Genomic DNA, 27,665 nt, shown 5'->3' with positions numbered 1-27,665 from the left:
CGGTACAAATCCCCCCAAATGTCAGGACGGTACAAATCCCCCCAAATGTCAGGACAGTACAGATATCCCCTCAAATGTCAGGATGGTACAAATCCCCCCCAAATGTCAGGAATGGTACAAATCCCCTCAAATGTCAGGATGGTACAAATCCCCTCTTATGTCAGGACAGTACAGATATCCCCCCAAATGTCAGGACAGTACAGATATCCCCCCAAATGTCAGGACAGTACAAATCCCCCCAAATGTCAGGACAGTACAGATATCCCCCCACATGTCAGGACAGTACAAATCCCCCCAAATGTCAGGACAGTACAGATATTACCCCACCTGTCAGGACAGCACAAATCCTCCCCAAATGTAAGGACAATACAAATCCCCCCAAATGTCAGGACAGTACAAATCCCCCCAAATGTCAGGAGGGTACAAATCCACCCAAATGTCAGGACAGTACAGATATCCCCCCAAATGTCAGGACAGTACAAATCCCCCCAAATGTCAGGACAGTACAAATCCCCCTAAATGTCAGGACTGTACAGATATCGCCCCCAAGTGTCAGGATGGTACAAATCCCCCCAAATGTCAGGACAGTACAAATCCCCCCCAAATGTCAGGATAATACAAATCCCCCCCAAATGTCAGGACGGTACAAATCCCCCCAAATGTCAGGACGGTACAAATCCCCCCAAATGTCAGGACAGTACAGATATCCCCTCAAATGTCAGGATGGTACAAATCCCCCCCAAATGTCAGGACAGTACAGATATCCCCTCAAATGTCAGGATGGTACAAATCCCCCCCAAATGTCAGGAATGGTACAAATCCCCTCAAATGTCAGGATGGTACAAATCCCCTCTTATGTCAGGACAGTACAGATATCCCCCCAAATGTCAGGACAGTACAGATATCCCCCCATATGTCAGGACAGTACAAATCCCCCCAAATGTCAGGACAGTACAGATATCCCCCCACATGTCAGGACAGTACAAATCCCCCCAAATGTCAGGACAGTACAGATATCCCCCCACATGTCAGGACGGTACAAATCCCCCCAAATTTCAGGACGGTACAAATCCCCCCAAATGTCAGGACAGTACAGATATCCCCTCAAATGTCAGGATGGTACAAATCCCCCCCAAATGTCAGGAATGGTACAAATCCCCTCAAATGTCAGGATGGTACAAATCCCCTCTTATGTCAGGACAGTACAGATATCCCCCCAAATGTCAGGACAGTACAGATATCCCCCCAAATGTCAGGACAGTACAAATCCCCCCAAATGTCAGGACAGTACAGATATCCGCCCACATGTCAGGACAGTACAAATCCCCCCAAATGTCAGGACAGTACAGATATCCCCCCACATGTCAGGACAGTACAAATCCCCCCAAATGTCAGGACAGTACAGATATTACCCCACCTGTCAGGACAGCACAAATCCTCCCCAAATGTAAGGACAATACAAATCCCCCCAAATGTCAGGACAGTACAAATCCCCCCAAATGTCAGGAGGGTACAAATCCACCCAAATGTCAGGACAGTACAGATATCCCCCCAAATGTCAGGACAGTACAAATCCCCCCAAATGTCAGGAGGGTACAAATCCCCCCAAATGTCAGGATGGTAGAAATCCCCCCATATGTCAGGACAGTACAAATCCCCCCAAAAGTCAGGACGGTACAAATCCCCCTAAATGTCAGGACAGTACAAATCCCCTCAAATGTCAGGATGGTACAAATTCCCCGCCAAATGTTAGGACAGTACAAATTCCCCCCAAATGTCAGGACAGTGCAAATCCCCTCAAATGTCAGGACGGTACACATTCCCCCCCAAATGTCACGACGGTACAAATCCCCCCCCCCAAATGTCAGGACAGTACAAATCCCCAGCCCCCAAATGTCAGGACAGTACAAATCCCCCCTCCCAAATGTCAGGACAGTACAAATCCCCCTCCCCAAATGTCAGGACGGTACAAATCCCCCCCCCCCCCAAATGTCAGGACGGTACAAATCCCCCCCCAAATGTCAGGACGGTACAAATCCCCCTAAATGTCAGGACGGTACAAATCCCCCCAATTACCCCTTTTTGGAAAGTAGGTATTTAGTAAGAGGCGTGGCAAGTATTTATTTTGTCGCAGTTTTTTGGGGAAGATGTATAGCGCCACCATATGACTGGAGTGGCGGGGATCGGGGACACTGACTGGTAACAGTAGGTTAAAAAAAATTACAAATACATTTTTTCATTTTTTTAATTACATTTCTCAAACCTTTTTCCTTTTTTTTTTTTTTTTTGAACGTTTTCCATTTTTTCACAGTAGCGATCACATGATACGCGGTTACCGTGTCTGGTGGACACAGCGGTCACAGGAGGGGCGCGCAGTGCACCCCTAACCCAGAGCAGGCACTATTACAGATTATTAGTAGGGTGTTCTTTTCCTGTGTCACCACAAGAGGGAGTAAAGGACAAAAAAAATTGTGACAACGTATATGTATTTTCCCCCATGCTGGGGATTTATTGTATGTCACATGATACTGGGAGATGTATACTGGGAGATGTATACTGGAAGATGTATACTGGAAGATGTATACTGGGAGATGTATACTGGGAGATGTATACTGGGGGATGTATACTGGGAGATGTATACTGGAAGATGTATACTGGGAGATGTATACTGGGAGATGTATACTGGGAGATGTATACTGGGGGATGTATACTGGGGGATGTATACTGGGAGATGTATACTGGGAGATGTATACTGGAAGATGTATACTGGGAGATGTATACTGGGAGATGTATACTGGAAGATGTATACTGGGAGATGTATACTGGGAGATGTATACTGGGGGATGTATACTGGGAGATGTATACTGGAAGATGTATACTGGGAGATGTATACTGGGAGATGTATACTGGGGGATGTATACTGGGTGACCTATATTGGGAGATATATACTGGGAGATGTATACTGGGTGATGTATACCGGGAGATGTATACTGGGAGGTGATGTATACTGGGAGATGTATACTGGAAGATGTATACTGGGAGATGTATACTGGGAGATGTATACTGGGAGATGTATACTGGAAGATGTATACTGGGAGATGTATACTGGAAGATGTATACTGGGAGATGTATACTGGGGGATGTATACTGGAAGATGTATACTGGGAGATGTATACTGGGAGATGTATACTGGGGGATGTATACTGGGTGATCTATATTGGGAGATGTATACTGGGTGATGTATACCGGGAGATGTATACTGGGAGGTGATGTATACTGGGAGATGTATACTGGGAGATGTATACTGGAAGATGTATACTGGGTGATATATACTGGGTGATGTATACCGGGAGATATACTGTATACTGGGTGATGTATACTGGGAGATCTATACTGGGTGATGTATACTGGGAGATCTATACTGGGTGATCTATATTGGGAGATATATACTGGGAGATGTATACTGGGAGATATATACTGGGTGATGTATACTGGGAGATGTATACTGGGAAATATATACTGGGAGATGTATACTGGGAGATATATACTGAGTGATGTATACTGGGAGATGTATACTGGGAAATATATACTGGGAGATGTATACTGGGAGATATATACTGAGTGATGTATACTGGGGGATGTATACTGGGAGATATATACTGAGTGATGTATACTGGGTGATGTATACCGGGAGATATATACTGGGTGATGTATACTGGGAGATCTATACTGGGTGATGTATACTGGGAGATCTATACTGGGTGATCTATACTGGGTGATCTATACTGGGAGATGTATACTGGGAGATATATACTGAGTGATGTATACTGGGAGATGTATACTGGGAGATATATACTGGGGGATGTATACTGGGAGATATATACTGAGTGATGTATACTGGGGGATGTATACTGGGAGATATATACTGAGTGATGTATACTGGGAGATGTATACTGGGAGATGTATACTGGGAGATGTATACTGAGTGATGTATACTGGGAGATGTATACTGGGGGATGTATACTGGGAGATATATACTGAGTGATGTATACTGGGAGATGTATACTGGGAGATATATACTGAGTGATGTATACTGGGAGATGTATACTGGGAGATATATACTGAGTGATGTATACTGGGAGGTGATGTATACTGGGGGATGTATACTGGGAGATATATACTGAGTGATGTATACTGGGAGATGTATACTGAGTGATGTATACTGGGGGATGTATACTGGGAGATGTATACTGAGTGATGTATACTGGGAGATGTATACTGAGAGATGGGAGAAATTTTACCGCACATGATACTGGGAAATTAAAAAAAAAATTACCTCACAATATACTGCAATATTGAAGAAACGTCACCTCACATTATACTGGAAGATGGGAGAAATTTTACCTCACAATACACTTGGAAATAGGAGAAATTTTATCTCATACTATTTTGGGAAATTTTACCTCACAATGTACTGGGAAATGGGAGAAATTTTACTTCATATTTGTTTGGGAACATTTACCTCACAATATACAAGAAATGGGAGAAATTTTACCTCATATTTGTTTGGGAACATTTACCTCACAATATACAAGAAATGGGAGAAATTTTGCCTCATATTATACTGGCAAATGGGAGAAATTGTACCTCACAATATATTACAGGGGAATTTTAACTTACAATATAATGGGAAATGGGAGAAATTTTACCTCACAATATACAGGAAATGGGAGAAATTTTACCTCACAATATACAGGAAATGGGAGAAAATTTACCTCACAATATACAGGAAATGAGAGAAATTTTACCTCACAGAATTCTAATGAATACAAAACCCTCATAAAATATAAAAAATGGGGAAATCCTACAGAACATATAAGACTTTTTAATAAAAATGTGACTACTGTATTGGTAACCACAGGAAGCCTCCCATTATCACATATAAACTATAAGGACGGGAAATATTTACCATGATATATATAAATACATCCATACCGGGATGAACCCCACAGTGGGGCGCTGTATACAGTAACAAGCACTGATTACAGGCGACCACTGCTCTGTAGAGGAAAAAGGCTTGGATGGGTCACGTGACAAAAGCATGCCTCTGTACACACACCATATCCAATCAGAATATGGTTGCGTTCCAGGGTGGCTTCTTCCGGGTTCGTCTCCGCCCACCCCGGCGATGGTTGGCCAGAGAGACGGAAGTGACAGTGGGGTGGGAGTGCGCCCTTCCGGCTGCGTGCGGTGTGGAGTCAGGCCGGAGCGGGAGGAGGAGGGAGAGGAGACGCGGCGGCGGCCCGACATGGACATAGAAAGGGAGTTCCGGGAGACCGACACCAACAACAGCTGGGGCTCCTTATACCAGGTGAGCGCGGGGGAGGGGCCTGAAACCAAGGGGGAGGGGCCATGTGACCTGCAGGGAGGGCCCTAACGTGTTCTGCGCTAATTAGGGGCTCCTCACTGACAACCAGCACTGACTGTGTGCCCCTCTGAACTAGAGTCCGACACTGACATCTCTATTCTGTATGACACTGACATCCCCATTATACTGTACACTGTATGACACTGACATCTCCCATCTGTATACTGTACACTGTATGACACTGACATCTCCCATCTGTATACTGTACACTGTATGACACTGACATCTCCCATCTCTATACTGTACACTGTATGACACTGACATCTCCCATCTGTATACTGTACACTGTATGACACTGACTTCTCCTATCTGTATACTGTACACTGTATGACACTGACATCTCTATACTGCACACTGTATGACACTGACATCTCTATACTGCACACTGTATGACACTGACATCTCCCATCTGTATACTGTACACTGTATGACACTGACATCTCCCCCATTATACTGTTCAATGTATGACACTGACATCTCCCCCATTATACTGTACTCTGTATGACACTGACGTCTCCCATCTGTATACTGTACTCTGTATGACACTGACATCTCCCCCATTATACTGTACTCTGTATGACACTGACGTCTCCCATCTCTATACTGCACACTGTATGACACTGACATCTCCCCCATTATACTGTACACTGTATGACATTGACATCTCCATTATACTGTACACTGTATGACACTGACATCTCCCATCTGTATACTGTACTCAGTATGACACTGACATCTCTATACTGTACACTGTACGACACTGACATCTCCCCCATTATACTGTATGACACTGACATCTCCATTCTGTACGACACTGACATCTCCCCCATTATACTGTACACTGTATGACACTGACATCTCCCATCTGTATACTGTACTCTGTATGACATTGACATCTCTATACTGTACACTGTATGACATTGACATCTCCCATCTGTATACTGAACACTGTATGACACTGACATCTCCCATCTGTATACTGTACACTGTATGACACTGACATCTCTATACTGTACACTGTATGACATTGACATCTCCCATCTGTATACTGTACTCTGGCATCTCCCATCTCTATACTGTACACTGTATGACACTGACATCTCCCATCTTTATACTGTACACTGTATGACACTGACATCTCCCATCTGTATACTGAACACTGTATGACACTGACATCTCCCATCTGTATACTGTACTCTGACATCTCCCATCTCTATACTGTACTCTGACATCTCCCATCACTATACTGTACACTGTATGACACTGACATCTCCCATCTGTATACTGCACACTGTATGACACTGACATCTCCCATCCGTATACTGTGCACTGTATGACACTGACATCTCCCATCTCTATACTGTACACTGTATGACACTGACGTCCCCTTCATTATACTGTACGACACTGACATCTCTATTCTGTACGACACTGACATCTCCCCCATTATACTGTACACTGCATGACACTGACATCTCTATACTGTACACTGTATGACACTGACATCTCCCCCATTATACTGTACACTGTATGACACTGACATCTCTATACTGTACACTTTGACACTGACATCTCTCTTTCTCCTGTACACTGTATGACATTGACATCTCCCATCTGTATACTGTACACTGTATGACACTGACATCTCCCATCTGTATACTGTACACTGTATGACACTGACATCTCCCATCTGTATACTGTACACTGTATGACACTGACATCTCCCCCATTATACTATACACTGTATGACACTGACATCTACCCCATTATACTGTACACTGTATGACACTGACATCTCCCATCTCTATACTGTACACTGTATGACACTGACATCTCCCATTTGTATACTGTACACTGTATGACACTGACATCTCCCATCTGTATACTGTACACTGTATGACACTGACATCTCCCATCTGTATACTGTACACTGTATGACACTGACATCTCCCCCATTATACTATACACTGTATGACACTGACATCTACCCCATTATACTGTACACTGTATGACACTGACATCTCCCATCTCTATACTGTACACTGTATGACACTGACATCTCCCATTTGTATACTGTACTCTATGACACTGACATCTCCCACCACACCTCTATACAACCTTTTGTTACCACCTACTGAAAGTTCAGCACCCTTCTTCTCTCAGCACCCAGCTCACCTTCACCCTTCTTCTCACAGCACCCAGCTCACCTGCACCCTTCTTCTCTCAGCACCCAGCTCACCTGCACCCTTCTTCTCTCAGCACCCAGCTCACCTGCACCCTTCTTCTCTCAGCACCCAGCTCACCTGCACCCTTCTTCTCTCAGCACCCAGCTCACCTTCACCCTTCTTCTCACAGCACCCAGCTCACCTGCACCCTTCTTCTCTCAGCACCCAGCTCACCTGCACCCTTCTTCTCTCAGCACCCAGCTCACCTGCACCCTTCTTCTCTCAGCACCCAGCTCACCTGCACCCTTCTTCTCTCAGCACCCAGCTCACCTGCACCCTTCATCTCTCAGCACCCAGCTCACCTGGTTGTGGGTACGTTGGGGATTATAAAACACTTACATTTCCTGTGCTTTGAACTGCAATGATTTAAATTTGGTGGGGGGGTCTCTTTATAAATTGAGTTCAGTAAAGCAAGGAGCTGTGATTTTTTTTTTTTCTCAGCATGTTCTGTGTCTGGTTCCTGGGATGTGATGTGTAGGAAAGGTTCAGATGGAGAAGTTCTCTGCTGCTTGGTTACAACAGCATAATTCTAGAGAAGATGAATTGGAGGGGGAATTCAAAACACTACTTCCAAATAATACCCTGGTGTATACAGTGAAAGAAGACCGTGTTTATAAACATGTCTGTGTACGGGAAACTCAGCACATTTTATAAATATCAAATATATACAATGCTTCCTTTTCCCGTCCCTAGAGAGCTCGGGCTTGTTTGTAAACATGGCTTTGTTTACATTCAGCTTGTCTGCACTGCATTAAGCTGCAAACTTCAAACCAGGTTTTGTAAAACGGATTCCATCAGGTTCCATGAGATGTATGTCCCGCCGGTCTCATCTTCTGGCCAGAATCAAATATATACAATGTTACCTTTTCCCGTCCCTAGAGAGCTCGGGCTTGTGTGTGAACATGGCTTTGTTTACATTCAGCTTGTCTGCACTGCATAAAGCAGCAAACTTCAAACCAGGTTTTGTAAAACGATGTGCATCAGGTTCCATGAGAAGTATGTCCCGCCGGTCTCATCTTCTGGTCAGAATGTTTTGGGACAGGCTGGTCTTAGTTAGAGCAGTAAAGAGACACAGGGGGAGGGGGGGGGGGTAACAAAGGTAAAGACATCTTTTTTTTAGGGTAAAAAAATCTTCCTTGCACCAAATCAAGAATGCCATTTTTACACAAGTTCTTTGTTGTTGGCCCAGCTGCTCCAAATTATGTGCTTGTTCCCACCGGCTTTGGTCTCTGAAGAGCATTTGACAGGCAGTAAGGAGGAGAGCTGTCACCTCCCCACTGCCTGTTTAAACCCCTTGAACCCCGCATTTGCGAGCTGAAACCGCGGTGCTTGCACCTGGCTCGAGGACTGCTTGCAAAGTGGTCCCATTCACTTGAAAGCGGCCGAGGGGGAGGCATAATTCCTGAAGCAAAGCATCATGGATGTGGCATGTTGCCTCTGCAACTATAGGGGAAGCAGTGGTGGGGGGGTGTAAAAAAGTGGTTCAACTGCTTGGTTTTTCCGTCTTTCAACTGTTAGTGTAAACAGACCTTTAAAGTGATGTGCAGCATTTTCTATTAATGCGTGATGCAAGATGATCAAACACTTGCGCCAAAGTTCTATGCAGCTAATTTACAAATCTTCTTGGGTTGCTCGCTTGGCATGGATGCCATTCACAGAATGCCTTGTATACTTCTCTATGGAAGGGGTGCTCTGATTGGACAGGGAGGAGTTAATGTTGGTCACCACTATTCCTCTCCACCTCACCCAATCCAGTCTGGGAGAGAGTCAAATGCAGGACGATCTTTGATTGGCTGTGTTTCTCCATCTCATCCAGTCAGAGAATGTCTGCATTTGAAAAGAAGGCAAGCCGTTCTTTGATTGGACGAGATCGAAATCATTTTTTGTCACCGCGCTCTCACCATCTCATCCAATCAGAAAATGTCTGGGATTGAGAAGAATGCAAGCTGTTCTTCGAATGGTGCTTGCAGGGATGTTGAATTCATATCACCTGATGTCTGGGACATGTAGTTCTGGGCGCAGGGCAGGTCGTTTTTCAACCTTTAGCCCTGCTGCAGGAAAGCAGCAGGGCTCACCTGTCAGGTAGAAGCATTCCGGTGGCAGCTTCCGCCCCCTGCCCACGCTCCCCGTGTGAACCTCCCCCCGCCCACGTGATGCCTCCCGGGCTCCGCTTGCCCATCTGCAGGCCCAGAACCGGTTCACCATCGTTGACTAAAGGGGAGGGAGGAGAGCAGACACTTCCACTCTCCTCACCTTCCACTCCCCGTGTGAACCTCCCCCTGCCCACGTGATGTCTCCCAGGCTCCACTTGCCCATTTGCGGGCCCAGAACCGGTTCACCATCGTTGACTAAAGGGGAGGGAGGAGAGCAGACACTTCCACTCTCCTCACCTTCCACTCCCCGTGTGAACCTCCCCCTGCCCACGTGATGTCTCCCAGGCTCCACTTGCCCATTTGCGGGCCCAGAACCGGTTCACCATCGTTGACTAAAGGGGAGGGAGGAGAGCAGACACTTCCACTCTCCTCACCTTCCACTCCCCGATCCCCGTGTGAACCTCCCCCCGCTCACGTGATGTCTCCCAGGCTCTGCTTGCCCATCTGCGGGCCCGGAACCGGTTCACCATTGTTGACTAAAGGGGAGGGAGGAGAGCAGACACGTTCGCTCCCCTCACCTTCTTGTCCTGACCCAGAAGTGACGTCATGATGTCACTTCTGGATCCCCGTTGAGAGATTGCCGGCCATGGAGGCCAGGAAAGAATGTAATGATGTGCGATGTGCACTGCATTACGTACAGGGGAGACATCCGGGGTCTTTTAGAACTCGGATGTCTCAATAAAGAGAACCTGTCACTAAAAATCGCATAGTGGACAAAGTATGATGAAAAAAAAAACATTTTGATTGTAAAAAAAATGAAAGTTACACCCAAGAATGTAACATCCCCTCAAAAAAAAAAATTGAACACACCCCCCCCCCCCCACACACACATGTTACATACCGCAGCGCACGCCAGAATGAGAACAATAATTCTAGCACCAGACGTCCTCCATAACACTATACTGATGACCTATAAGGGGCTTTAAAAGTCTTGCCTATAGAAAATATAGGGTACCGTCGCCCTTTTACGAGGTTTAAAAAATGTAAGGATTGACATGTTGGATATCTATTTACTCGACGCAACCTCGTCTTTTATATTTGACAGCAAATAGGGTCATTTATTGCTTTTTGTGTGCCCTAAAATTAACTTAAGTCTATTGTTTACTGAAATTTTGCGGTAATATTGTGTGACATAAAAAATTGGAACTACCACTACTTTATTCTCTAGGGTCTCTGCTTTCAGAAAATATATCATGTTTGGGGGCTTTTGTGTAATCTTCAGGCCTAAAATGATTTTTAATACTTGTGCAAAAAAACGCAAAAACAGCTCCGGCAGCGAAAGGGATAAAGGATAAGCCGGGCACTCCCCTATCCTGACGAGCAGCCAATCGGTGCTCAGTACACTGCCAGGTCTCTCCCCTCCCTGGTGCGGTGCTGGAGACAGGCAGGGAGGGGAGAAGGAGATATACAGCGCAATTTTACAAAAAATCGCCATAAAGCCCCTTTTGATTTTAATAGCCCCCGACATTCCTAAAATCACCTCCGATTTCAATACGGTTTTGGTTAAAATGTATTTTTTTTTTTTTATCTAGACAAGTAGATTGTCATGAGGGACGTAGATTGGGGCACATATTCAATCCCTGGACAAGTCGTTTTTTAAAAAAAATGTCCACACCCCTGTGCTTGTACCAAGTGCATTCACCATGCAGCAGGGCAGCCGCTTGACAAAGGAGAGCACTGTAGTAGCAGCGACTACTACAGTGATTATCCTCCTCCATGGGGATCCCCCAGGTATGGCACGTGCACTCTGACATTGGTCCAAACTGAACCAATGCTTTAAAGAGGACCTGTTGTCTTGTTTGGTGAAGTCTTTATAAATATGAATGTGGAAGAGGTTGCAGTGACACAGAAAACGATCATTGTATATTTGTTGTCAAACGACTTAATTACACGTCCGCGTTCAGATAAATTAAGCAACGTGATTCCTTAGCGCCTCCATTTTTGTTCTTTTTGTGGTATCAGCTTCTTTTTTATGTCTCCGGTTGTGAATTGAAAGGGTCAGTTCGTATGTAAGAGACATTTTCCATTTGATGGATTCACCTTGGGGATTCCACTGGTGAGAATGAACCTGTCATGGTTCCTGTCCATCCACTTTGGACTCCTCCATAAGGCCCCATTCACACCTGAGCGATCTGTAGCTCGAAGCTCCAAAACGATTGTGGAGAATAAAATGATTCTGAATGGAGATGGTTCACATCTCCACTCCTGAGTCGCCTGAAGCCAAACTGGGGCTCTGAGGAAGAGGCAAGTCCTCGAAACGCGTCAGCCTATTGGATGTCTACGCTCCCTATTGCGGACTGTTACTCAGTGCGGTGTTGGCCCAGCTGTTCTTTTATGATGTGCCTTGACTATATTGTCGTTTGTGAGTACAACACATACTTTTATTTCTTATTAAACATTTTTTATGGTAATGCACTAGGCCTGTGCGCCCTCTCTTTGTTCTTGCCTGAAGCCAAACGCCTGAGGATCAAACAAGTTTTTTTGGCACTCAAGTGAGGCAGATTTGCGTTTTTCTGCAGGTGTAACTCCATAGAAATGAATAGAAACACGCTATTTGCTCATTTCTGAGCATTTTGTTGCGCGTTTTTGGAGCGTTTTTCTGCTCAAATGAAAACATATTTAAAAATAATAACAACAATGAATAAATACACAAATAAATAAAAATAATCATAAATAAATATTATATAATCATAAATAAAAATTAACCCCTAACCATAAAGCGATATTAAGCCCGGGTTCACACTGATACCGTACGGAATTTATTGCGTTTTCAGTGTGAATTCTGCACCGCATCAGAATCGCATCCCGTTCATGCGAATTGCTGCGGGTGTGTATGTTAACAGTGCCCTGAAACGGCGGTGCGATGTACCGAATCGAATTGCATAACTGTGAATACCCATGCGATCTGATTCTAGCGCGGACCAAAAAAAAAGGGTCCTGCACGTTTTTGATGCGGTTGCAGTTCGATTAGATACGCCGTGACGCAGCTTCCGGTGCGTGGTGATGCACATCCGGCATTGGACGCCATATTGGAACACCCAGATATCCCTAACCCATGCAGTACACCCAGGCATGTGGTTAGAAAGTGTGTTTATGCTCTTATAAACGTCAGTGGGCACTTTTTACTATTAATAGCGCCTTCCCTATTCACATTCAGGCGCTCCCTCAAAACCCATCTCTTCAGGGAAGCCTACCCCACCCTTACCTAACGGCCATCCTCCCTCATTCCTCCCACCACTTCATCCCCCTCAGCCACTTCCTACTGTACCTTTTACCCCCTCCCTCCTAGATTGTAAGCTCGTAAGAGTAGGGCCCTCTTACCCCTCGTACATTGTTTGTTGTTGTTGTACTGTGCCATGTATTGTCCCCCCCTATTGTACAGCGCTGAGCAAACCCTTTGGCGCTATATAAACTCGTAGTAATAATAATAATAATTAATAAAGGAGATTTATACATTTAATGACTACTCTATGGAGGATCTCTTTCTTTCTCACCGTGGCTTTAGGTGAGAAACATATTTAGCAGATATACCTTTCCTGAGAGGGCTGGAGTACCATATGTAATACCTGAGAGAGGGACCACAGGTGGAATACTACCAACCAGGATTGGAGTAGGATCCAGGAGTGATCCTGAAAGCGAAGTGGCCCATTGGGTCGTCTAAAGGAGGTGAGGGGGCAATTTAGCCGCTGAGGATAAGTGTGCTGACACTGTCACGGATATCGTCACCTTTGTCACATTGCATGATATCTTGCTCTTTGAAAATACCATTCTTTAAATGTTCATGGACTGATAGAGACTTTATATATTTTTGTGTGATTTTTTTTTTTTTTTTTTTATGTGATTGATTGTTTGGTCACCTTGGCACTTATCACTCGTATGATTACTACCCTTATTATAAGGGTTCTTTCATTGTTTAATAAGAGGTTGGCATCGTTATTTATATACGAGAGGAATTTCACTCATGCTTAGTGTGATTTTTTTGCACTAATTATAATTATAGGTCACGTTTATGATTATTGGTCACACTTGTTGAAGCACTTCATGCACTTTATCTATTTATACACTTATATTTTTTTTTGTCACTCATTTATTGAGGTATAGTTGATTGCATGTTTTTAATATATATTTACTGTTTAGCGCTGCACTATTCTAGTAGGATTTTGCAGTTCGATTAGAGCCATACGAAATGTACGACTCCGATCGTACCGCACACAAATTGCATGCGGTGCAGTTCCTGTGTGAATCACGTGATATACTGCACTGCATGTATGTGAACCCAGGCTAAAGGTTCAGGTATTATTTTTTAAATAACAAACATGTTATACTTATCTGCTGTGTGCAGTGGTTTTGCACAGAGCAGTCTGGAACCTCCTCTTCTTGGGGGTTCTCCTGGCTCCTCCTTTCTGTCGGGTGCCCCCACAGCAAGCTGCCTACTATGGGGGCACCCGCTGCTCTGTGTGTCCATTCACACATGGAGCTGCAGCTTGGACCCGCCCCCTCCCTCTTTTGTCTGACTGACTGTGATTGACGGCAGCAGGAGCAAATGGCACCCCCTTGCTGTCTTAGCCAATGAGGAGGCAGAGACCCGAGACAGCTGAGGCTGTTGTGTACATCGATGGATCGCGATGGGGCTCAGGTAAGTTTTGAAGGGCCTGGGGGCACTGCTGTACACAGAAGGTTTTTTTACCTTTATGAATAGAATACCTGTAGGTAAAAAACCTTCAGCTTTTACAACTACTTTAACCCCCTAACCCTAAAAAAAAAATATCCATTAATATTAATAATGATAAAATAACATCCTAACCCAAACAAAAATACAGTTGTGACCAAAATTATTCAACCCCCAATGCTGTAAAGGGGTTTAGGGACTATAGTGTACATTTGGAATTGTATTCAGAATCAAATCCTACAAGGACGTTGTAACTACCCAAATGCAACTAAAATGACATCAATTGTTTATGTAATACAGTAGTAAATGGTTCTTATGTGGTTTCTTCATTGCCACAATTATTCAACCCCTTAAAGACTACCACTCTGAAGAACAGAGGTTCATACAGGTGCTTTCCATCAGGTATTGAAAACACCTGTGGATGTCACCGAGCAGCAATCAAGCATAATAAGCACCAATTAGGCAGCTTTAAAATGACTGTGATACTCAGCTCCTTCTAGACATTTACTGGTGTGGTTACAAACATGGTGAAGGCAAGAGAATGGTCCAGGAAGACAAGAGAAGAGGTGATTTCTCTTCACAGGAAGGGCAATGGCTATAAGAAGATTGCAAAGATGTTAAACATACCAAGAGACACCTTAGGAAGCATCATTCGCAAATTCAAGGCAAAGGGCACTGTTGAAACGCTACCTGGTCGTGGCAGAAAGAAGATGCTGACTTCGACTGCTGTGCGCTACCTGAAGCGTAGAGTGGAGAGAAGTCCCCGTGTGACTGCTGAGGAACTGAGAAAAGATTTGTCAGATGTGGGTACAGAAGTTTCAGCCCAGACAATAAGACGCACACTGCGTAATGAAGGCCTCCGTGCCAGAACTCCCAGGCGTACCCCCTTGCTGTCTCCAAAGAATAAGAAGAGTCGACTGCAGTATGCCAAAAGCCATGTGGACAAACCACAAAAGTTGTGGGATAGTGTTCTGTGGACTGATGAAACAAAATTAGAACTGTTTGGGCCCATGGATCAACGCTATGTTTGGAGGAGGAAGAACAAGGCCTATGATGAAAAGAACACCTTGCCTACTGTGAAGCATGGTGGAGGGTCAATCATGCTTTGGGGCTGTTTTGCTTCTGCAGGTACAGGGAAGCTTCAGCGTGTGCAAGGTACCATGAATTCTCTTCAGTACCAGGAGATATTGGATGGAAACGTGATGCAGTCCGTCACACACCTGAGGCTTGGGAGACGTTGGACCTTTCAACAGGACAATGATCCCAAGCATACCTCCAAGTCCACTAGAGCATGGTTGCAGAGGAAAGGCTGGAACATTTTGGAGTGGCCATCGCAGTCACCAGACTTAAATCCGATTGAGAACCTCTGGTGGGACTTAAAGAAAGCAGTTGCAGTGCGCAAGCCTAAGAATGTGACTGAACTGGAGGCCTTTGCCCATGAAGAATGGGCGAAGATACCCGTAGATCGCTGCAAGACACTTGTGTCAAGCTATGCTTCACGTTTAAAAGCTGTTATAACTGTAAAAGGATGCTGTACTAAGTACTAAGATTGAATGTCACTTGGGGGTTGAATAAAACTGATAATGCTGTGAGCACAGAAAAGACATTTGTGGTTATTTCATTATAACTGTTATGTTATATTTGTCTGACCTACAAGTGCCTCTTTAATGTAAATGTAAGCAAGATGACTGAATGATCAAAAGCAATGTCAAACTGGCCAAAACACTCAATTTCAGTGGGGGTTGAATAATTTTGGTCACAACTGTATATAAAATAATAATAAATAGATAAATTAACAAACAATAAATAATAATAAGACAATAAAATATTAGCCCCAAACCCTACGTCTAACCCTAAACTTAACCCCTGACTCTAACACCGAACCTTAACTCTAACCCCAAACCCTAACACCGAACCTTAACTCTAACCCCAAACCCTAACACCGAACCTTAACTCTAACCACAAACCCTAACACCGAACCTTAACTCTAACCCCAAACCCTAACACCGAACCTTAACTCTAACCCCAAATCCTAACACCTAACCTCAACTCTAACCACAAACCCTAACACCTAACCGTAACTCTAATCACAAACCCTAACACCGAACCTTAACTCTAACCCCAAACCCTAACACCTAACCTCAACTCTAACCACAAACCCTAACACCGAACCTTAACTCTAACCCCAAATCCTAACACCTAACCTCAACTCTAACCCCAAACCCTAACACCGAACCTTAACTCTAACCCCAAACCCTAACACCGAACCTTAACTCTAACCCCAAATCCTAACACCGGACCTTGACTCTAACCCCAAACCCTAACACCAAACCTTAACTCTAACCCCAAACCCTAACACCAAACCTTAACTCTAACCCCAAACCCTAACACCGAACCTTAACTCTAACCCCAAACCCTAACACCGAACCTTAACTCTAACCCCAAACCCTAACACCGAACCTTAACTCTAACCCCAAACCCTAACACCGGACCTTAACTCTAACCCCGAACCCTAACACCGAACCTTAACTCTAACCCCGAACCCTAACACCGAACCTTAACTCTAACCCCAAACCCTAACACCGAACCTTAACTCTAACCCCAAACCCTAACACCGAACCTTAACTCTAACCCCAAACCCTAACACCGAACCTTAACTCTAACCCCAAACCCTAACACCGAACCTTAACTCTAACCCCAAACCCTAACACCGAACCTTAACTCTAACCCCAAACCCTAACACCGAACCTTAACTCTAACCACGAACCCTAACACCGAACCTTAACTCTAACCCCGAACCCTAACACCGGACCTTAACTCTAACCCCGAACCCTAACACCGGACCTTAACTCTAACCCCGAACCCTAACACCGGACCTTAACTCTAACCCCGAACCCTAACACCGAACCTTAACTCTAACCACAAACCCTAACACCGAACCTTAACTCTAACCACAAACCCTAACACTGAACCTTAACTCTAACCCCGAACCCTAACACCGAACCTTAACCCCGAACCTAAACACCGAACCTTAACTCTAACCCCGAACCCTAACACCGGACCTTAACTCTAACCCCGAACCCTAACACCGAACCTTAACTCTAACCCCGAACCTTAACCCTAACCCCGAACCCTAACACCGAACCTTAACTCTAACCCCAAACCCTAACACCGAACCTTAACTCTAACCACAAACCCTAACACCTAACCTTAACTCTAACCACGAACCCTAACAAACAAGCAAAAATAAATAAAAAGGAATAATAATAAAAAAATGAAATAAAGGCTGATGGAAAATCAAAAAAAGGTGAAAAGCCTACAAATAAATGATGAAACCGATGATATTTTTCTCTATTGGCTATTAAAAAACGCCAAAGCTCAAAAACGCTTTACAAAAAGCTCAGAAATGCGCATACAAACGCTCAACAAAATGTCTGAAAAAAAAAAAAACACTCAAAAATGCAATGCTCAGGTGTGGATGCAGCCTAATATAAATAAACAATTCAGCAGGGATAGTGGGAACCCCTCAGAACAGGGTGCAGCAGTTGTGCAGACACAGAAACCTTCGCACAGATATCTAGCTACTGGAGTTGCTGAGAGATACAAGAATTTTCTACATAAGTGGTTGTCAACTTGTGAGCATATGTCATGCTTGAGAGGACTGTCAGAAAATGACAGACCCGATGGAGGAAATGAGGGTCGGAGAGTGAGGACAGGATTGTTGGCTGGGGATGTGCTGCAGAAGACAATACGAAGCTGAGAACAGGGCCGGGACAAGGGGTGGGCAGAGGGGGCACCCACACTGGGCATAGTGGTTAAGGTTGCTGTGCTCCACAATGCCCACTCTCCATCCCATCTGCCCACACCATGCATGCGCAAATACATTCTAGCTATTAGAAAGCAAGCAATTGGCCTCACTCCATGCCAACCATGGGCAGCCAGAACAGAGGATGGGCGCAGGGCAGTGCACCAATTCTGCAACAGACATTAGGCGTGGGGTGCAGTTCCACATCCTTGCGCTGGGTGAACCTGTCCCAGTACTGACTATGAACGTGTTACATGAGGCTAGTAGAGATCAATGCTATTACCCTAATCAATGTTCTCACTACAGGCTGCTGAGGTCCCGGTCCACACATCGTATACCAAAGGGCCTCGGGCTGTAGGTTGGGCACCAGGGCTTTAGGAGGTTTACCTTTAATGGACCTAAAAGCTAAACTCCGGGAAAATGAAGAAACTACCCTTGGGACTCCCTCCGCACTGCAAGGGTAATGCTCATTTTTGCCTGGGTTACCAGGAAAATAACTTTTTTACTGTCTTGATACTTTACTCCAGCAAGCTCCTTCTTTTATACAAATGGTCCACCAAAGCCTCTTCCCTTCGGTGCTCCAGGCGGTCGCACTCTGATGTCATCATGTACAAAGCAGGACCGACCATCTGCCATTGTGAGGGTGCAGAGGGTCTGCGCACAACCCGGAGCACCGGAGGGCAGAGGACAGCGAGGGGTAAGGTAAGTACAAGTCCTTTTCTTGGTACTCTAGGGGGAAAAAACAGCATTTAACCCCTGCAGTGTAGGAGGGAGCTTCACTGCAAGGATATTTTTTTTTTCCGGCAACATAGCTTTACCAGCACTTCCATGCCATAGTACCCGTTACTTCTGGGTATTGGGTGAGCATGTGACCACCACCCCAATACAGTGCCTGAAGGCTTGGCCCCCAATACAGTCACATGACAGACCCCGCACCCTGCATTCACTATATCCGCTCTCCCCGGACCCCGCATTCACTATATCCGCTCTCCCCGGACCCCGCATTCACTATATCCGCTCTCCCCGGACCCCGCATTCACTATATCCGCTCTCCCCGGACCCCGCATTCACTATATCCGCTCTCCCCGGACCCCGCATTCACTATATCCGCTCTCCCCGGACCCCGCATTCACTATATCCGCTCTCCCCGGACCCCGCATTCACTATATCCGCTCTCCCCGGACCCCGCATTCACTATATCCGCTCTCCCCGGACCCCGCATTCACTATATCCGCTCTCCCCGGACCCCGCATTCACTATATCCGCTCTCCCCGGACCCCGCATTCACTATATCCGCTCTCCCCGGACCCCGCATTCACTATATCCGCTCTCCCCGGACCCCGCATTCACTATATCCGCTCTCCCCGGACCCCGCATTCACTATGTCCGCTCTCCCCGGACCCCGCATTCACTATGTCCGCTCTCCCCGGACCCCGCATTCACTATATCCGCTCTCCCCGGACCCTGCATTCACTATATCTGTTCTCCCCCGGACCCCGCATTCACTATATCCGCTCTCCCCGGACCCCGCATTCACTATGTCCGCTCTTCCCGGACCCCGCATTCACTATGTCCGCTCTCCCCGGACCCCGCGTTCACTATGTCCGCTCTCCCCGGACCCCGCGTTCACTATGTCCGCGCACCCCGCATTCACTATATCCGCTCTCCCCGGACCCCGCATTCACTGTGTCCGCTCTCCCCGCACGCCGCATTCACTGTATCCGCTCTCCCCGGACCCCGCATTCACTGTATCTGGTCTCCCCGGACCCCGCATTCACTGTATCTGGTCTCCCCGGACCCCGCATTCACTATCCGCTCTCCCCGGACCCTGCATTCACTGTATCTGGTCTCCCCGGACCCCGCATTCACTATCCGCTCTCCCCGGACCCTGCATTCACTGTATCCTGTCTCCCCGGACCCCGCATTCACTATATCTGGTCTCCCACAGTACACACAGCATGGAAATGCAATTAATTTAGTAATTATAAACTGCTAAATACCTTTTCTCATCAGAAGTTAGAGCAGTCGTGTGACTTCAATCAGTGTTAAGCCGAGCACTGGTTAAAGCTTGTAGGAGTTTTCATTTTGCTCTAGGACAGGGGTCTCCAAACTTTCTAAGCAAAGGGACAGTTTACTGTCTCTCAGGCTTAGAGGGGGCAGACTTTGGCCAGTGACATTAGAAAATGCCTGATATCAGTACTCCATCATTGGTCTTAATGCAAGGAATAGTGCCCCATTGACGATGTCAGTTGGTGAAATAGTGCCCCAAGGCCAGATAAAGGCAGGCAAAGGGCCACAGTTTGGAGATCACTGCTCTAGGAGGATGCTGAACCCCTGACCTCTGTCTGGACAGTGCTGATTAGCCCTGTGCTGATCATATGCACTCTCCCAAGGAAAAAAAAAACTCTCTAGCAATACACACCAAACTGAGCATGTGCAAAGTGACTTCACACAATATGTCTTATCAGGAGATAAGAGGGGGGACACTGGAAGAAGGGGAGGATCAGAAAAGACAGTATCAAACAGCCTTTTTACCCAGTGCAGAGGATTAACCCCTTAGGTTCCACAGTGAGTATAGCAAGCATGCTTTACTACATCTACAGTCTGATTGTACTGTTGTGGGTTTAGTAAGACTTTAAGGACCAATCAGGGCAAAGTGACAGGGTCTCTTTGAAGCGGAGTCCCACCTTATTTTGCGACCTCACTTGTTGGCGATCTCTGTAATATCTCTGATATTGTTTTTTTATTTTTCTTCAGTTTTAGTACCTTTTAGACATAAGAAATCGCTCCACTAACATCCTACCCGGGAACAGCCAGGTTCATCATTTCTGTTCTCCCATTGGCTCCTGGGATACCAGTGTCATCAATCCCAAGAGTTGATTGATTGACGGATTGCCATGACAAGGGGGCGGGAACTTCCTCCGATGCCACCATCTCTGTGGTTAGTTCCCACTGCACATGCGTGAGATTGGGTAACTCCTGGAAGAAACTCCTAGCGGGCTTCAGATGCCCACAGTCTGAATGGCCGCTTACATGATCCAGGGGGTGCGATAAGTAATGCTGGATTTTATTTAAAAAAAAAAAAAAAAAAATGAAAGAAAAGATTACAAACATACAGAATGCCAATTTGGAGCATAGTCGCAGCCACAATCGGTGGGGGGGGGGGGATTTAAAAAACAAAAAAATGACAAGATGACTGGAGCTCCACTTTAACGCCACATCTACCAGATTCATGACCTCAATTGTAATTTCTCCTTTATATGACCCCCCCCCCATCCCAGATCGAGGCTCTCGCTGCGCTCTCTACTATCAGGCTTTAGGCTTTTGTCATCGATCTCCTCCCCCCCCATTCCCGGCGTCCCTCGCGCCTTTTGTCTTTCACTGCAAAAATCAATTTTCTATAACTCCTAATGGACGCGGCGCTCTGCTAGGCCGCTTCTCCTGACAGCGATTCTTGATCCCCCCCCCCCCCCAGATAAATGAGTTACGGCTTTTCCATGGAGACCTCCCATCATGGCCGTTCGGGGATGTGCAGCTTTTCTTTTCTCATCATTCTGCCAAGCGGCAATTGTTTTGCGTAAGCGATCAATAGGTGAAACCTGTATTGTCTTTGGGGGGCGGGTGCGGGAATTGTTTGCAGAACCGCGGGGAATACCGCTTCTCGTTCCAGTCTCAGCTTCATCATCTGCCTGATGCTGCCAGGGGAATACAACTTACTGAAAATCTCCACTTGCAAGAAAGTACCTTTTTTTTTTTTTTTTTTTTTTTTTTAAGCTGAATCATTCTTGAAGATATAATTTTAAAGCTGAACTCCAGGATCAGCAAATATTGTATAGATCCATTCATCATGTGTATTGTCCTTGGATCTCGGTGTGCTCTGTGTATTTCTTTCAGATCTGAGCCGTCATCCAGTGTGAGACTTCCTGGAATAAAGACCGCTCACTGCTGCTCTCTCTCCTGTGCAGGGGGACTGGTCTTGTCTCCGCCCCCTCCTGTGGTTTTATGCAGGCAGTATGTAATGGGTGGAGCCTGTTCGGCCCCTCCCACAACTCTGCTTTCCTTGTGCAGGGGGACTGGTCTTGTCTCTGCCCCCACCTGTGGTTTTCTGCAAGCAACATGTGCTGGGTGGAGTCTGTTAGGCCCGTCCCACAACTCTGCTCTTTCCTTGTGCAGGGGGACTGGTCTTGTCTCCGCCCTCTTCTGTGGTTTTCTGCAGGCAGCATGTAATGGGTGGAGCCTGCTGGGCCCCTCACACAGCTCTGCCCTCTCTCCTTGTGCAGGGGGACTGGTTTTGTCTCCGCCCCTTCCGGTGGTTTTTTACAGGCAGTATGTAATGGGTGGAGCCTGTTGGGCCCCTCACACAACTCTGCCCACTTTCCTTGTGCAGGGGGACTGGTCTTGTCTCCGCCCCCTCCTGTGTTTTTCTGCAAGCAGTATGTATTGGGTGGAGCCTGTTCGGCCCCTCCCACAACTCTGCTCTCCTTGTGCAGGGGGACTGGTCTTGTCTCCGCCCCTCCTGTGGTTTTCTGCAGGAAGTATATAATGGGTGGAGCCTGCTGGGCCCCTCACACAACTCTTCCCTCTCTCCTTGTGCAGGGGGACTGGTCTTGTCTCCGCCCCCTCCTGTGTTTTTTTGCAAGCAGTATGTATTGGGTGGAGCCTGTTCAGCCCCTCCCACAACTCTGCTCTCCTTGTGCAGGGAGACTGGTCTTGTCCCCGCCCCCTCCTGTGGTTTTCTGCAGGCAGTATATAATGGGTGGAGCCTGCTGGGCCCCTCACACAACTCTGCCCACTTTCCTTGTGCAGGGGGACTGGTCTTGTCTCCGCCCCCTCCTGTAGTTGCTGCAGGCAGCATGTAGTAGGTGGGGCCTACCGGACCCCTCCCACATCTCTGCTCTCTGCACAGGCTACCTACAATACATTGATGATGTCACTTCTACTTTTACAGGTAATCTCTGTGTTTGCAAAGGTAAAGTGAGATTGATATCCTTTGTGACTATTTAGGAATATATTTAAATGTGTTTGTGACTGGAGTTCAGCATTAAAACGTATCAGTAATATGATATGTTAAAGCCACAACGTTTTTGTTTTTTTTAGTTGTGGTAGGAGCTGGGAAAGATTAAGAACCCCTGTCAGGTGTTTATTCCACAGATGAGATTGAATCTCTTCATTTTTCCTTCTGACCCCAATCACAGGGCATCCAAAAAAATGACAGTTGTCACCAGAAAGGCAGGTGAGGGGAATTCTTCCAGTGGGGACACCTGGTCTAATGACAGTGGTCCCCTCTCTGGCCCTTTTCTCTTTGCTCACCTCTTATAGTGTCACTAGGATAGGAAGTAAATGGAAATCCTCCCTATGGGACACAGGCCAATCACATCAAAAAATATACTGACGTGTTTTAAAGCCGTCCTACTCTATCAAAATCTAAAACAACAAAAAAAAAGGTTTTGGTTATACAGACTCTTTATCATAAAGCTACTAAAGCAGTTTTTCATGGAAAGATAAATAAAGGGTTAGGCTCCATGTACACGGGACACTTCTGATCGATGGAAACTGACTGCTGGAAAACGTAGGTTAAAGAACGGCAGTTTAACCGCGTTTGCATACCGCGTTTATAAGCGTTTGTGTTTATGAGCGTTTTTTTAAAGATAACCTCAGGAGACCTTCCAAATGCCCAGAATGCACCGAAAACCTGTAAAAAATTAACTATTTCAGACATTTTGAGAGAAATAGAAGAAGCAGAGAGAGCAGTATTTGTTGAGATTAGCTGTCTTTTTTTTTTTTTTTGTGGTGTTTGGATGTTCCGGCTCATTTCTGTGCAGAAATTATTGCAGCCGTGTCTAATATATTTTCTTTCATGTGAAACCTCAAAGTATGGTGTACCGGGTCCATTTGAGTTCCGAGAAAAGCTTTGCATGATTTTTCATGATGAAAAAGGCTCTGGGCAGCATCTGGAAATGGAAGAGTTAAAAAAAAAGTTCCAAACGCAAATGCTTATAAACGCGGTCAGCCGCGTTTACAAGCGTTTGGCATTTAAAACGCTGATAAAATCCAATCCTGAACGCACTTTTGGTGCGTTCAAAAAAACTGTAAACTCAACTGCCTGTAAAGGACGATGTGTACATGGAGACATAGGAAAACGTTAGGGAGAGTTCAGGGGCTGCTGAAAAACACGCAGAAAAGCTCCTAAACGTCAGTCTATCGGCTGCAGTGTACATGGAGCCTTATAGAAAGATTATCCTGGGGAAAATACTGCTGCGGGCTCCCTTCATTGCTGTTTGTTGGCACCCAGATCTCGCAACCCTCCTCATAGTACCCCATCGCTCCGTACCTCTGATGACCTAACCCTGTGTTGGTGGGTATCGGAGCTTACACCAGATTGATGGTGACAACCCTTCCCTCACTTGGTTGTTGTGATTGGTCGCTCAGACTCGAGCACTGCATCATGGGAGGGGGTTACGGGGTTACATGCTTCTCCATACCTGGACGCCTCAGTGGCAACGGAGGAGAGTATACGTGAGTCAGGTGTAGGTTTTAAAGAGACCCTGTCACTGCCCTGAATGGGACCAGGACCTTTATGGCCACTCTAAGGTCTTTTCCAGGAAGTTGTATTGGGTGATACATTGTTCCGAGAGCTCACGGAGTCATCAGAACGATTTCCACATTGCTTCTTTCACAGAATCCTTCCTCATTTTTCCTGTGTTGTAATTTTATCGCCATCCCCGACTTTCTTGGTTGACATCAGCGTGATGCAGTTGTAGTGATTTGACCCCGCGTAATCTGCTGAGATGACCAGGTGACGCAATGATGTGTTGTAACGTCGGCGGGCCTGGCACCTCACGTTCACTGTCTCGGTCGCCCTTTTGTCACGGGAGTCATTTTGTACCTTTGTGGCCACAATGATTCGGGTCATAAAGTAGAAGTTCGGTCAAAACCTAACTAAGCTTGAACCTGTTCCCGCCCCCATTCCAGCCCTGTAGACCAAGGGGTGGCAAACTCATGTTCGGCGAGGGCCGCATCAATATTATGGTTGCCCTCAAAGGGCCAGTTGTGTCTGTAAATCTAGATGTCCAGAGCACCCCCCCCCCCCTTACATCAGATGTCAAGAACCCCCCCCACCACCACCACCACCACCATCATCATCAGAAGTCAAGAGTTCCCCACGCAACCTTACATTACAGTGCTGCCCCCCTTTACCATGTGAAGAAGCTGGGAAGCTGAAAGTGCAGGATCTGGAGGAGGACCATAGCAGGGCTGGAGTCTTCTGAATGCTGAGACCATTGGGAGGTAGAGACAAGGGGGTGCTGCGGGCTGCACAGAGAGGCACGGGATATGTAGCAGGATTTCTGTCCTCCTCTCTGCCGCTGACTGCTGAGACATGGGGGCAAGGATAGGTCTCTCCGCAGATGCACAGAAAGGCACAGGATCTGTAGCAGGAGTTCTGTCCTCCTCTCTACCACCGACTGCTAAGATTTGAGGGTGGAGATGAGCCATTCCGTGGCTGCGCAGGATCTGGTAGGAGTTCTGTCCTCCTCTCTACCACCAACTGCTAAGATTTGAGGGTGGAGATGAGCCTCTCTGTGGCTGCACAGAGAAGCGCAGGATCTGGCAGAAGGAGTTCTGTCCTCTTCTCTACCACCGACTGCTAAGATTTGAGGGTGGAGATGAGCCTCTTCGTGGCTGCACAGAGAAGCGCAGGATCTGGCAGGAGTTCTGTCCTCCTCTCTACCACTGACTGCTAAGATTTGAGGGTGGAGATGAGCCTCTCTGTGGCTGCACAGAGAAGCGCGGGATCTGGCAGAAGGAGTTCTGTCCTCCTCTCTACCACCGACTGCTAAGATTTGAGGGTGGAGATGAACCTCTCCGTGGCTGCACAGAGAAGCGCGGGATCTGGCAGAAGGAGTTCTGTCCTCCTCTCTACCACGACTGCTAAGATTTGAGGGTGGAGATGAGCCTCTTCGTGGCTGCACAGAGAAGCGCGGGATCTGGCAGAAGGAGTTCTGTCCTCTTCTCTACCACCGACTGCTAAGATTTGAGGGTGGAGATGAGCCTCTTCGTGGCTGCACAGAGAAGCGCAGGATCTGGCAGGATTCTGTCCTCTTCTCTACCACCAACTGCTAAGATTTGAGGGTGGAGATGACCCTCTCCGTGGCTGCACAGAGAAGCACGGGATCTGGCAGAAGGAGTTCTGTCCTCCTCTCTACCACCGACTGCTAAGATTTTAGGGTGGAGATGAGCCTCTCCGTGGCTGCACAGAGAAGCACAGGATCTGGCAGAAGGAGTTCTGTCCTCCTCTCTACCACCGACTCCTAAGATTTGAGGGTGGAGATGAGCCTCTCTGTGGCTGCACAGAGAAGCGCAGGATCTGGCAGAAGGAGTTCTGTCCTCCTCTCTACCACCGACTCCTAAGATTTGAGGGTGGAGATGAGCCTCTCCGTGGCTCCACAGAGAAGCGCAGGATCTGGCAGAAGAAGTTCTGTCCTCCTCTTGGGAGAGGGTGGGGGCGGAGACAAGGGGGGTGCTGCAGCTGTAGGAGAGGTGCGAGGGCCACATGAAATGGCCTGATGGGCCGGATTTGGCCTGCAGGCTTTATGTTTGACACTTGTACTGTAAAGGAAGAATATGTATACTTATCCAATCTACGGCCGCTCTGGTCTGGTCACATGGTCAGCTCCCAGTGCCAGCTTGAGGGGAGAAGAGGGACAGGCTTTGCTATACCCATCATAGAGAAGGGTTGCTTTTAAAATTTGAATCCACTGGTTTGCAAAAGGCCTTCTGATTTGTGGCAGTTGTTTTCAGGAAAAAGGTTTATCCTCATTTCCTGTTATGCTGACAACGTTTTATCAGCCAAGAAGTGAGGGGATCAGGCCAGGTTTTTTTAGGCTTTTTACCCCCTCTGGTTTCACCTAGTGATCCGGCCAGTAAGTCTGTTGATTTTAAAAAAGAACAAACTCCAGGGGAATGTATAAATTACAGAGATGAGACAAGCCATTCACCATTGACAGGGGTGCCTACAATGAGCAGCTTTTAGTTATTTATGTAAAACCTTTATTCTAAAAAGAAAGAACTGTTTGCCGTAAGTGTGTGAGCTGGAGTTTGGCTTCGTCGTTAGTGTATTTAAATCTGCTAGTACTTCTAACACCCCCCCCCCCCCGGACCGACAGTGCTGCTGTCCAGAGGTGCCCACAGTGCTTCTTCCTCCACTCTATTACAGGAGGTGTGTTACTGGCGACATCACCAGGTGAAAACAGAGGCGGGGGGGGGGGGGGATCCTAAAAAAAAAACGAATGCAGCCGCCACATCTAATGATTGGTAAGCTGCAATATTTTACTTTTCTGGTTTCAGGTTTAATACCGCTTTATGGAACTACAAGTTCTAGCATGTC

General features: G+C 46.5%; 1 protein-coding gene across 1 annotated transcript in view; it reads left to right on the top strand.

The window, feature by feature from the left end:
- Positions 1-5,232: 5,232 nt before the first annotated feature.
- The window catches only part of PTPN1 (protein tyrosine phosphatase non-receptor type 1), a 78,064-nt gene continuing 55,631 nt past the window's right edge, over positions 5,233-27,665 (top strand). The window contains exon 1 of the mRNA XM_089662272.1: positions 5,233-5,371. Within this exon, the coding sequence (XP_089518398.1) occupies positions 5,309-5,371 (63 nt within the window). The 5' untranslated portion in view covers positions 5,233-5,308. The remainder of the gene's footprint in view (positions 5,372-27,665) is intronic.

The sequence above is a fragment of the Staurois parvus genome, unplaced genomic scaffold, assembly GCF_062004578.1.
Source record: "Staurois parvus isolate SC_StPar_1 unplaced genomic scaffold, SC_StPar_1.0 ptg001451l, whole genome shotgun sequence".
NCBI classification, from domain to species: domain Eukaryota; kingdom Metazoa; phylum Chordata; class Amphibia; order Anura; family Ranidae; genus Staurois; species Staurois parvus.
This window is presented reverse-complemented; position numbering and strand designations above follow the sequence as displayed.